Genomic DNA, 14,241 nt, shown 5'->3' on the forward strand with positions numbered 1-14,241 from the left:
GGCATTGGAGGCGTTCTCCCTCTGATCCGGAATCCGAAAGCAAAACACTGGTATCTGGTTCGTCACTCCAGAGTGAGTGAGTCAACTTTTGTTTTACCCCGCTTTTAGCAATATTCCAGCAATATCACGGCAGGGGGACACCAGACATGGGCTTCACACACTGTACCCATGTGGGGAATCGAACCCGGGTCTTCGGCTTGACGAGCGAACACTTTAACCAATAGGCTAGCCCACTGCCCAGCGTCACTCCTGAGGCAAACAGATCCACATAGAATGACTGATACAACTGGGAGATAATCCTGAATATCCCCTAATTGAGCATCCACTTGTGAGGGGTTAGTATATGTCAAGAGAGCACATCTGTGTGAATGTTGTCTACCGTATATTACCGTCTATAAGCCGAATTCTGAGGATCAAAATAAGCAGTCTGTAGAAGGGGGTCACCTTATCTATGAGTTATGCTTTCGCCAAACTTTTTTTCCAGGGGTAAGAAAACAACATCGTATCACTTCGCGTGAACAAAAACAACAGAAGACAACTTTGTCAGTAAAGACGTCAAATTTGCAATTAAACATCACTAGACAAGATTATTTACCTTTTAAGTTTGAAGTTATTTTTGCTGGGCATTGTATTATTTGCAGGGATTAAAATAAGCCGTGTGTATTTGAGCCGGAAATAGCAATAAGCTGCGCACACGTTTCCCGGCGAGCAAGTTCAAACATGCACAATAATATAACGGGATGAATTCTGGCGCAGTCATCAGTACAATATAATACAGGATACTATTATTTAACCCACAGAAATATATCCTAGCATTGTGTAATGTTAATAACAGTTTTTGCTCTATAAATTAATTAAGATTAAGATTACTGTGTCCATTAGAGCCGGAAATAGCAATCAGCTGTGCACACGTTTCCTGGCGAGCAAGTTCAAACATGCACAATAATATAACGGGATGAATTCTGGCTCAGTCATCAGTAAAATATAATACAGAATACTATTATTTAACCCAAAGAAATATATCCTAGCATTGTGTAATTTTAATTACAGTTTTTGCTCTATAAATTACCCTGTGTATCTGAGCCACAAATAGCAATCAGCTGTACACACGTTTCCTGGCGATCAAGTTCAAACATGCACATTAATATAATGGGATGAATTCTGCCACAGAAAATATAATACAGAATACTATTATTAACCCAAAGAAACATATCCTAGCATTGTGTAATTTTGATTACAGTTTTTGCTCTATAAATGTAAAATATATATACATGTATAATCAACACTAAGGTTATACGGACCCTCATGAGCGTGGTAAAATAAGCAAGCCAGTTTGTTGACATGTGATCGTCAAACTACAGTAAGTATGATATTTAGTGAAACAAAATATATTATCCATTTTCTGTCAACTACACTTCATTTCGATGCGTGAGTAGGCGTAATATGATTGTGAATTCTTTGAATAATGTGGACCAAAGTTATGATTATTGGTAACAGCCAGTTGTCTGTGGTCTGTGTTTGCCAGGAATAGGACCCAATTGAGGGGGATCGGCTTATGTACGAAACATACCATTTTGACACTGATTTTAAGGGTCAAGTTTGGAGGGTGGGGGGCAGCTTATCTATGGGGTCAGCTTTTAGACGGTAATATACGGTACATAGAGATAGAGACACCATGCCACCCTGCTTCAGGATATAGGTCATCACCGTCTGGTTCTCTATTTCTAGACACACCACCTGGCTTCGAACCTGCTCCGCGAAACTTTTGAACACCAACCAGACTGCTCTCAATTCCAGCACATTGATTTGCATGCTGACCTCGTTCTCTGACCAAAGGCCCGATACTGTCAGGTCACCCAGAACAAGCCCCACCCCCCCAAAGCCCCAGCCCAAGAGGGATGCATCTTTTTGGATTGAGAACATCGGTGTCGGAGCCCCCTTGATAAGTTCCTGACATCTGTCCACCACCGCAAGTGGGGGATTAACCACTCTGGCATCTAGAGAAACTTCTTGCAGCTCTCTGAGTGGTACCATAGCTGTGCCAATGCCTGCTGTATAGGTCTCATCCTCAGACGTGCACGCCAAACTACGTCCACTAGTGCCAACATGTTCCCTAATAACTGGAGCCATGTCCGTGCTGAACATATGAGAGACTCAAGGAACTGCAGAGTAATCCTCTGGACTTTGACAATGGGTCCTGAGACAAGGAGACAACGCCTCTTGAATCTCACTCCCAAGAAAATCAGATCCTACGTCGGAACGAGTTTTGATTTCTTGAGATTGATGATCCAGCCTAGTTTAGTGAGAATGTCCAAAACTGGTTCTACAGACGACATCACTGAGCGTAAGGCTCCATCTTGAGAGAACGGAACTTCTCTTTTATCATGCTGTTCAGCCCCTTTTAGATTGAGTTTGGGTCTGAACCTTCTGTCCTTTTGGGCATTCTGCCTCCTCTGGAGATGTCAGTACTGGAGTATGCCACACTCCAAAGAAGGGTGGTAGGAGTTTTTTCAGCTAACTTTGTCTGCTTACCCCTTGCCTCCGAAGGGGCAGAGGAAGTAGAAGAAGCACCAGATTTCTTGTGCTTGGAAGGGGGGGTTCTGTGTCCAAATGTCACCCTCTGCCTGAAGCAGGTTGGTCTAGAACATCATGTCTGCATGCCGACTCTTCTGATCTTTAGGCGTGAAGGCCAGGCATATGACGCACCCCTGGTCATCGTGGGCTTCCTCAGCCAGACACCTGTGGGGGCAGAACCGTCCTGCACGTAATGCAGTTTTCTTAACTTCAATAGTGAACAGAACCACGCTATTTAGTAAAGTATGTACTATATATATGCATAAATATAACACAGGTATGAAAAATCATAGAGACACAAGAGGCGATACTGAAATGCTACACACAAAACATTGAAAGCAAAACTGTCGTACTTAACATGTAAAGCATGTAAAGGACTGAAAGTATGCCACACCCAGGACTCAATCTACTAACAAAAAAGTTGGAACAGAGAAAATATACCCTATATGAATTACCGAATGAATTATAATTGCCCATAGTGCCGAGGTGCATGCACAAACAAACCATTCATATATGTCTTACTGATATTTCAGTGTAAAACTAGAAAAAAAGGCATGTCCAATTACAGAGGTTGGATACCTTTGTTTGTGCCCATACCGCATGCGACAGGATGTGACAGTAGGAGCGTGTATTATGTTACGCAGTTATTTCCCTTTATCTTGCTGCTATATTTCATACTTCAACCATCGCTAATCTCCCCTGAACAAACATGTCATTTATCCTGAGGTAAACCTGGGCAAGAGTTATCCCCCCTTATCAAATTTAATTTGGGTATGCTGTTTCAACTGGAGATAATGTTGATACCCTCTGGTAACATATTTTTTTTCTCGAATATTAATCTATTGTGAATTTACTACATAAAAATTCATTTTATAAAAAAAATCTTATTATATAAATCTTTTTTTCATTGATGATTAATATCAATATTTTTTGTTAAATTCCCGTGATTTTAGAAGTTAATTAATGTGTCAAATCCTACATACTGCCTTGAAAATTGATTTTCCTGCTTTATTCCATATCAATACTGAAATATCTTTCTAAAAAAAACACATATTGAAATAATAAAAGCAAACAATTTACTTTTAAGAGAACTTTTATTGACATATGACATTTTACAGACAGTGCCTCAAGGGGGCGCCACTTGTCAAACAAATGCCATGGTGACTTGCTATGTTTATTACATAATTAAATTTTGGACACATTTTTCTACAAAATGATACCAAACTTAGTAATTTCTTGACATTTTGATATTTTGTATCCAACCTCCTTAAAACCTTATTATAAACAATACCATATATTACTGTAGATAAGCCGACCCCATATATAAGCCGTCTTCGTAACTTGACCTGTAAAATCAGTGTCCAATGGTATGTTTCTTACATAAGCCCAACCCCAGCGATGGGGTCCTAATCGCGTCCAACTCAGACCACAAGACAACTGGCAGTTACCATCTTGGATGTAAAACGTAATTATTTTTGGTGAGAATAGTATCTAATAAAGATTATACTGGCACCTAATGTGGGAATCTGTGTTTGTTTTATTCTTAATATGATAATGATCACTCTTGGTATCAACAACGAGACGGTAATGTTACTCGTAATGTTAAAAGAGATGTTTATATTAACTGCAGTGAAATCGTGTGTCCTTCCTCATTATTCACAGCAATCACTAACATATCGCGTCTACTCACGTCTCAAAATGAAGTGCAGCTGACAGAAAATGGATACGCATACATATTTTGTTTCACCAAAGATCATATTTAGTGAAGCTGGACAATCACATGTCAACCAACTGTTTTTGAGGTGGAAAAAGGTGATCACGGAAAACCACATTGGTGACAGGTCAAATTGTTCTATGCATAAAATTTATCCGGCAATACATCAGAAAGCTGTCACATAACCATAGTTGTGCTTATAAATATTTTACATTTATAGAGCAAAACCTGCTATTAAAATGACACAATACTAGAATATATTACTTTTTATACAATAATAGTTTCAGATACTATATTTTTCCGATCACTGCATCAGAATTCATCTTGTTATATTATTCGGTACATTTGAACTAAATCACCATATAAAACAATGCCAAGCAAAAACAAGCATTGTAACTAAGGTGACATAATCCCCCGGCGCAAATGATCAAATCAAACTTAAAAAGTAACGAAAGTTTAAGATGAAGTTTAATGTCAACAAAAACATGACCAGTCAACCTCTCTTGATATCATGCTGTTTATAAGTTGTTCAAACACACAAATATTTTCAAGACTGACTTTGACCTTGACATGAATGTCATAGTGTATGAAATGTGTAAAAATGGTACTAAAGAAATTGCTTTTTGAAATACAGTTGATATTTTTTATAATGAAAACTGTAACAATCTTCCTTTGCAAGGCTCAGAATTTATCAGTCATCCCTCATAAAAATACTTACGAAAAAAGACAACTGTAGTACTCATATCTCCTTTCTCTCTTAAGGATTCCAGCATCACTTGCCTTATGGAATCTACATCATCCTGAGGCATTGTTGGTAGTAACATGTCCTATAAAAGAGACTTGAGATAGATTTTGTATGTCAAAGATTAAACTATGTATTAGAATGACTAGCATGACAAGAAATACAAATGAAATGGAAAATCATCATGTCTTGTGACGTTTAATCCTCAAGTTCACATATTCATTGACAAAGTTTTTTTTATCTCACGTTCACCTGAAGTTATATGATTTATTTTAGTCACAATAACTAAAAGATGTCAGTTATAATACATATGTCTCATGAAAGTGTAATCTTTACATAAGTCGACCCCTTACAATATACAATCATTTATCTGGTCCTAAAAATCCAGCTTATCTACAGTCTTGTGGAGTAACACTTACGCATTAGAAACTTTATTTAACATCATTCATAAAAAGTACTAGAATCTGTACTTTACTAAGAAAGTGTAATCCCAAATATAACATATTTACATTATCTATGATGATTATCAGTTATGTTGGTGGTGAAACAATTGTATCCAAAGACATGTACAACATCAATGCCAGAGGACAACCATTCCCAATTATACAAAGAAAATGGGTATCACCATATTTTTAGTAAATACCATGGTAGTCATTTCCAAATGAAAATCTATTAATTTTTACTCACTGTCATGTCTTCTGGATGCAGTATGAGATCGGAAAGCGGTTTCAGGAAGCCTGGCTTGCTGTTGAAGTGTGTCAGGACGAGATGTGTGTGTAGCAGCAGGCACACCAGACTCTGGTCTCTCACTCCCTGTCTTTCTGTGATGTTCAGGGGGGAGCCAGGTCTACCAAACTCATTCTTCAGCAGCTTCAGTGCAAGTTCCTAAGAGGTATGTCGAAAGATTTGTCATGTATTAACACACTATATACTTACACATGGGAATAGCAACAAAGACATGACATAAGAAAAATAAGTCATACACTGCCATAAGTTGAAACACTGAAAGGTCCAAAAATTTGTGATCTCAGTTTCAGTTGAAAGGTTCCTCAGTTCTAGTTCAATCAATCTTCACATTGAAATATGAGTGAATTTTCAGTTAGATAGTGATCCTTGTGGGCATACAACATGGCTACAGTGGTATTACACATGTACATACCAACAATGACCTAATTTCATTATTGTCCTGGACAGATTTGGATAAAATGAGTGTGATATCTCCATTTGCAGAAGACAGGCGCACCTTGTAATTAAGAATATCTATTAAGGCTATATCAACAAAATATTTGTTTCATGTGACACACACTAGCAAGAAATGATTTTTCTCATAACACCTACATAATCTTCATTTACCGGCAAGTTAAGAAAGAATATATTCCTTTCCATAATCAACTGTAAAATTCCTACTATATCATAAAATGATACTAGATATTTGCTAAAAGGAATTTTCTAACAAAACGGAAGGTAGAGTTATCATTATCAATCATCCTCACAATACTACTTCTATTGCATAAAGGTAAATTTAAGTTCCAAATTAGAAAGATGAATCAGGATTCCCAGGTCTGTCATAACATAAGACAGAAAGATCTTATCTTGGATTATTGTGGACTACCCCCAAATATACTGATCACCTATTTCCTTCTTGTTCTGGGAGATTTCTCATTGCATGTCCTCATGTGTTTCATATTAGATCTACGCATAAAGATTCAGTGACAAAAAGTCTCCACATGGCTATATGCCATTAAGGATCATTCCCACTCGAAAGTCAACGTTCCCTTCATGTCATGGTTTACATTTCACAACATCTGCAGTATAATGGAGCATGCTCTTTTTACCAAGATTTCAAACAGCATCATGGTCACAACATTCAAGGCCTCAGTATAGCTTTAAAAAGTTTTATGGTAGACAAGCACACAAATGTGATACATCACTGACAAAACGTAATGGAATTTCCTTTTTGACCTGTACCATATGTTTTTTGGTAGACCTGTACACATTTAAACTTGATGTATCACTGACAAAACTTGATGCAATTTCGTTTTTGACTTGTACTATATGTTTGCAAATATTTTTGTGTTTACAATTGACTAGCCTTTGCATGTGTTTATGACTGGTGGGGAAGGATATGTTAATCTTTTTACAAGCACCTGGTATCATTACTATTTTGATGGCAATTCAAACACACATGCTCACAATATGGTCAGAACTGTACAATCAACAATGCTTTCAGATTTCTTATGGACGTGGAAAGGGTTTTATCCCTTTTATTTGCTATTTGCCTGTGGTCATATGTCACAAGCATGGTGCAGCTTCAATATCAGTGCAAGGCTCAAGTAACATTTCACCATCGCTATCATCAAGTCTAGTTTGTGTTTCAACAAGCATGTTCAGGAACCAGTCCTCAAAGTTTCAATGACAAAGCTTCTGGTCATATTTTATCCAAGAAGTAAACACTCCATCACCCAACTCATTTTCTTGTTAATGTAACTGTCTTGCCAGCTGGCAGCTCGCACAGCTGGACCATCTTTACTGACAGCAGCAAATATCTGTATCTATACATGCATCATGCCATTTGAAAACTATTCTGAAACACAAATGTATATATACAAATGGATGGTAAAAATGAATACATGTGGTATTTGGTAAGAACTTACTTTTTGCGTAATTTCCTTTGTATTCTGAACAAACTGTGCAATCATTTCCAGAGATGTTTTCTGAAAAGGAGGTAATGACAAATACCTGTTTAACCTCTTTGAATCGTCTTTAGAATCAGTGATGTATACTGAAAACATATGTAAGCATAGCTATTTCCTTTATGTAAATACAATCTTTCTGAATTCATGACAGAAGTATAATTACTAAAAATGATGAATTAAACTGACCTTCTGCACAACTATTGTTAAACGTATACCTGTTGAAAGTATGATAGTTACAAATCTATGACATACCAAGATCTGTTGATCCCTTTCAGTCTGAGGTTTGATATTCGACATGGTCACTTCTCTGTGTATAGCTAGGAGAAGCAGCATCTCTTTCTTCTGAAATTATTTAATTATCATCAAATATTTCTAAAACTAAATTCACAATATACAAAGACTGTCTTTTTTGCTGGAGGTTCCGTGCAGGAGAAATGGTAAAAGGACTGTGGTGTGTACCACTACCAATGGATCCGGGCAACATCACTGATTGAAACATAGATCCAAACATCAATGCTTCAGTTACACTTTTCACAAAATATCCTATCCCTTTCATTTGCCAGATTTATCAACCACAGATTAAAGAACTTCCTGGTGGTGCTGACATTTCAGTTTGACCTAGCACATTCATCACTGGATGATCTTACCTTGACCAGTTGTTCCAGATGCTTGATGTCTTCACCAAGGAGAGTCTTTGCCAAAGTTTCTCTTACTTGTTGGTACTCAAGACAGACAATGTATCGGTCTGGACATTCACTGACCTAATGGAAAGATTAGAGCATAAACACTCTCTTGAAAAAACATTTCAGTTCTGTCTTAGCTGTTGGACTCTTATTTACTTAATTTTCCAAAATAAACTTTACAAATGTCTCAATGAAAAATTGGTTTTACTTTGCAAAATTGGAGGTAGTATTTCGGTACAAAAAGAAAAAAATTTATAAAAAGAAAAATAACATATAGATCAGAGCCTTTTGTATCATTTCAGCTGTGGTGGGTACACATTTCAGTGATATCAATCCACTAGTTCCATCACTCCTTGTTTTGACTTGTACCATATGTCACTGTTTTATCAGGTAAACCATGGACTAGCCATTGCTGTGTTTCTGAGTGGTGTCACTGGTGGGGTAACGATACACTCATCTATTCACAGGATACGCTCATCTTGACATGAACACTTGGTATCATCACTGTTTGATAGTGATTCATAAACACATTCTTATGTCCCACTTTCAGTAAAGATTTCTAATGTTTTGTTGATTTTACTTTGAGATGACAAAGTTGGAGGTTAGTTAAACAGCCATAAACGTTCCCCCTCCCATGCTTAGATTCGAACCCAGGGTGTTCTGAATTGAAGCTGTATGCCTTGTAAATATGACCAAAGAGGTAAGCAAGCAAACAAGGTATGGATATGATCTGTAGGTCAACTACACAACCTACTACATAATCTCTAAGCATGTCCTGAGCTGCTTATTAGGGTACTGAGACTTATTTTGCCTACATTTGATATAAGCATGCTCAGCTCTATGTTGGGTGTCATGTATGCCATTAGAATTCCCACTCCTGCTCTGGGATCTGAACCATGGACTTTCTTATCCAAAGTTGGACACCTTGTCCACATGACTAAGAGGTTAACCCCATCAGCAAGCTGACACAGTAATGATTTCATCTGTCGGATGACTCCATGCCCTACTGCATAAGCAGTCTGAAATTCCTGCTGCATCCTGATAAAAACATTCTCTCTTAACAAGTTTGTACTGGTCCATTAAACATGTTTATATTGCTCCACATACAAAATTGTACAGAAAATAATGTCAAAAGTTTTTGGAGAGTAAACTTAAGAAGTCACCTGATCTGTAACATCCAGTGCCAACCATGGCACCTTGCCAGTATCACAGATAGCATGATAGCTGTCAGTCCCAAATTCGCGACATATCTGCTTCACCAAAAACTTCCTGCAAAAGATACAATCACCATAGTTCACCTCATCATCATCATCATCATCATCATCATCATCATATCTTGTCAAATTCTGACTAGGGTACCTCACCATTACTTACACAAACCACAACCAAACTACTGTTGATGTCATCTTGAAGCAAATCTTAACTGCCAGAGAATGAATGCATATGCCATAAATTACTAAATTTGACAGATAATTTGTCATAGTTATTGCTATATGATCTTAATTGGCCAGTCTTTCAGAGTGAATTCAAAACTAAATTTACCTGATATCCATTCGTATTCCTAACAATTCAAACTGTATTTTCATAAATCAAATTCAGCTTACATAACTTGACATTCTAATGTTTTCAAAATTACCCTGAAGGTGTTATTGATGTCAGACAACCTGAAATCCCACAAGAATAGACACTACCAGAATAACCCAACAGTTTTGAGACCACAGGAAGTTGAAAATTTTGTCTGTCTTCCTTACAATTGTTTGAAAACTTAATCAGTTTTAATTGCAATGTAGTATTATTACATTATATTATTCTCAGGCATTGGAAATTGCTTACTTTGGCCATTCAGCATTCTTAACTGTCACAATTCCTTCAGTGTGACCCAAGAGTTCTCTGAAATAGTCAGCTGACATTTTCTCAGTCCCATCAATAAACACAGCATGCAGGTATTTGGCTGTTACTGAAAGGCCATATCTACACATGGCAATGGTGTACATCTTTCTCAAGTCCAAATCCAGATATAAGATAAAGCGTCGCCCATCTGCCAGTTTGTGGCCTGCAGCCTGCATTTCTTCTGATGAGGTCCTAGTCTGTGATCCATGTTCATAGTATAAGTCCTGTAAAGAGAGACATTCAAGCCTAAACACAGAGAAACAGTGAACACTTCAAAACAGAATATCTCGACTTCAATAGAAGGTGCTTGATTTTGTACATATAACAAGCAATTAAATGATAGATCCTGTATTATTTATCAATCAGTTTATTCATTTCAGTTATATTCTCAGCAAAACTTGCAGTTTGATCAAACAGAATAGCATAACATTATATTTTAGCAGAAATGGCTGATCAGTTGCCATATATAGCTTCTTCACTACAACTGCCATGCAGCTATATTGAAAATCAGCTTTGAACATCTTGAATCAAACATAATATCCTTCCTGGTAGGAATCTATGTTTATAAAGAAAGGAAGAGCATTTTCCAGATATGAATGGCCTGGTCAAAGTGCAAGTGTCATATTAAGGTCCACACTTATTATGTTCGGAGGGCCACTACTATGCATTAACCAAATAAACAATGACAAACTAAACAATAATAAACTAAGAAAAAAAAAAAATAAGTATCACCTCTCAGTGACAAAGGGTAAAAATCATACAGGTCAATATTGCACAAGACAATAACTATATGTATTGATCCCACTACAACTACATGTATGAAGAAGTTTTATGTCTAAGAGTTGAAAATATGTAATTTTCTGAATAAAATTGATATTGTATACTTATCCTGACTCATGCTCTTTTGCTTGTCTTTTTCTTCTTGCGAACACAGTGGAACACTTGTATCTCCCTAATTGAAGCTCCCTTCAATGTAAAATCACTAATTAGTACTCACCAAGAGTTATCTCCATCCCACTCCTTTGCAAGGGAACGAGGGCACCACTTCCCGCCACATGCCTCACTCTCTCCTTATATAGCGAGCCCAACACTTGAATTTTCAGGGAAATCCAAAGTGTTATGTGGGGAGGATGGGAGGGTTTACCTCATGATTCAGGATAAGTATAAAATATCAATTTTATCAAAAAAATTACATATTTTTCCTTATCCTGACTCATGCTCTTTTGCTTGTAGAATCCTACGGATACGGAGGTGGGAATACAGAATACTTTGGATTTAGATAATTAGTGATTTGATAACTGTAATAACTGTAATAACCACTATGGGAACTTCATAAAGGCACTGAATTGATAAATTACTGCTGTTAAACTTATCAGCTGCCATATATGGGTTACTACAATATATAGATATTACGATAAACATAAATAAAGTATTTACAACATGAATACTATGCTTAAGACTAAGCTAGACTAAGCTTGATAATATAATAGCATAAACTTCATAGAATATATAACAAGTTTTATGGATAACAACTTCTTTATTTTCGTAGTGCGACGTTTCGATACAGATTCTTGTACCGTTGTCAAGCAAGAGTGATACATGTAGTGTAGGAGCTGCATATATATACTGTATATAACAATGAAACAACATAATAGACAAAGGAAACAACATAATTGCCATGATTGGCTAAGCAGTGAGCTGATGAAGCCAGTAAGTACATAAAGGATAGTGAATGGAAGCCAGAGATGTAGTTACAATGAGATGTTTATACAATGGATGCGATGTTTATACAATAGACTGGGCTTGGTGGAGGAGTGGATCATAAGCAGATGGAATGAAGTATCCTTGGTCACGGTTGATGGTAGGCTTGTGGCGTTTGATGTGAATGGCTTCTGTGAGCTTGCGTTTAGTGAAGTCCGTTTGGTTGTTGGCGAGAATGGTGATGTCGGACCACTCTATTTGATGATTGGGGTTGGCTTTGATGTGGTCAGAGATAGCTGATTTCATCAGCTACGACGTTGTGGACCTATTCACCAATGTACCTCGGGATGAAGCCCTTCAAGCACTACGCCACAGAATTGACAACCTCCAACAACCCCTCAACACCAGCCTCTCTACCGACTCTATCATGTTTATCTGCTGTGTTTATTGATGGGACTGAGAAAATGTCAGCTGACTATTTCAGAGAACTCTTGGGTCACACTGAAGGAATTGTGACAGTTAAGAATGCTGAATGGCCAAAGTAAGCAATTTCCAATGCCTGAGAATAATATAATGTAATAATACTACATTGCAATTAAAACTGATTAAGTTTTCAAACAATTGTAAGGAAGACAGACAAAATTTTCAACTTCCTGTGGTCTCAAAACTGTTGGGTTTTTTGACACACAGTTATTCTGGTAGTGTCTATTCTTGTGGGATTTCAGGTTGTCTGACATCAATAACACCTTCAGGGTAATTTTGAAAACATTAGAATGTCAAGTTATGTAAGCTGAATTTGATTTATGAAAATACAGTTTGAATTGTTAGGAATACGAATGGCACGTAGTATGACAGTCCTGATCCATATCGAGATAGTTGTACGTGTGACTTCAGTCTGTGTAGCTGCCGATAGAGGGATGAATAATCGTCTGAGTTTATTTCGACTCGATTTGGATCGTCGAAGATATATTTTCAGTGCTCTGACTGGGCATAATGATAGATCCAGTGTATCATGAGGTCCGAGAATTGATGAGAGAGCTGGGACGTGGAATAATCTGTCTGGTTGACCTGGCAACTGGTTCTTGGCGATGTAATCCCAGCGTAGTCCCATATGCACGATGTTATGATTGTCATCAAAGCATGTTCTCTCAGAATCTAGTGCGGAATCTCTGACATCCTGGCTGCTGTTGCTAGGGATAACAGGAACAAAGTTTTCTGTGTCAGAAATTGAATGATGTTGATTCCAGTGGTTCATAAGCCTCACTTGTGAGGTGTTGGAGCACTACATTTAGATCCCATGCTGGAGCCGCTTAAAATCTCTGTTTCTGATCCTCCAATCGAATGCACGTAGTAAGGCCAGTAACTCTGGGGTCTTCGCCAACTTGACACCCGCTCTCATAGTTATGGACGGAGCTTAAAGCTGCAAGATATGTTGATAATGTTGAGCCTTTTAGACGCGTTTAGTCTGTCGTAGGTAACATAAGTAGTCAGCCACTTGTGGTTGTGTAGCATATCTAGCTGTAAATCCTTTCTTTGCAGCATAAATTTCAAAACTGTGCCACTTGTCATCGCATTGCCAGGTTAAAGTGGAGTTACGTAAAGGCTGCTTTCACGCCTGGCTGAATAACCTCTCTTGTTTAGACACTTTAATACAGTCCATATGCGTTGAAGTTGGAATGCTTCTGGCTTTCCCGCTTTGTTTGGTGTGAGGATGCATTAGTAGATTCGAGCTTTGGAAGTTGTAGTATTGGTTGTCCGATTTCTTGAATAAGAGTTGGAAACCACGCCTCGCTGGTCAGTAGGGCCCCACCAAAATCATTTGGAGGTCCCGAAGTTTGTTTGATTTTCTGTAACACCTGTGGGATTAACGCTGGCGGCGGAACATGTACGCTGAGTCCTTCCCACGATATGCTTAGTGCGCCCGCTGCCCATGCTAGTGGGTCTGGGACTGGTGATACCTAATGCTGTCAGCTGATTGTTGAAGCAAGTGGCAAATAGGTCTATTAGTGGAGCTCCTATTTTCTTGATAATTTGTGCGAATATCTCTGTATGGAGCATCCATTCTGTCGGCGATGGTAGGTGTGGCCGAGAGAGACCGTCTGCTATTACATTCTTTGCTCCTGGAATGTGACATGCTCTGACATGTATGTTGAGATTGTCGATTAGATCGAACAATTGAAAACATAGAGTCAATAGGTTCGGGAACCTGGCTGAGCCTTGTTTGTTCACATAAAACGCCAC

The 14,241-nt window shown here is 37.8% G+C and overlaps 1 protein-coding gene across 1 annotated transcript in view; it reads right to left on the reverse strand.

Moving 5' to 3' along the window:
* Window positions 1-14,241, reverse strand: part of LOC124289186 (E3 ubiquitin-protein ligase RNF213-like) — a 137,451-nt gene that overhangs the window by 25,630 nt on the left and 97,580 nt on the right. The window contains exons 62-68 of the mRNA XM_046725791.1: window positions 10,243-10,523; window positions 9,573-9,678; window positions 8,374-8,487; window positions 7,979-8,068; window positions 7,685-7,744; window positions 5,718-5,915; window positions 5,007-5,115 (exon numbers count right to left, since the gene is read on the reverse strand). Of these exons, the coding sequence (XP_046581747.1) occupies window positions 5,007-5,115; window positions 5,718-5,915; window positions 7,685-7,744; window positions 7,979-8,068; window positions 8,374-8,487; window positions 9,573-9,678; window positions 10,243-10,523 (958 nt within the window). The remainder of the gene's footprint in view (window positions 1-5,006; window positions 5,116-5,717; window positions 5,916-7,684; window positions 7,745-7,978; window positions 8,069-8,373; window positions 8,488-9,572; window positions 9,679-10,242; window positions 10,524-14,241) is intronic.

Source organism: Haliotis rubra, unplaced genomic scaffold (assembly GCF_003918875.1).
Source record: "Haliotis rubra isolate DU_JTF1 unplaced genomic scaffold, ASM391887v1 Scf1116, whole genome shotgun sequence".
NCBI lineage: Eukaryota > Metazoa > Mollusca > Gastropoda > Lepetellida > Haliotidae > Haliotis > Haliotis rubra.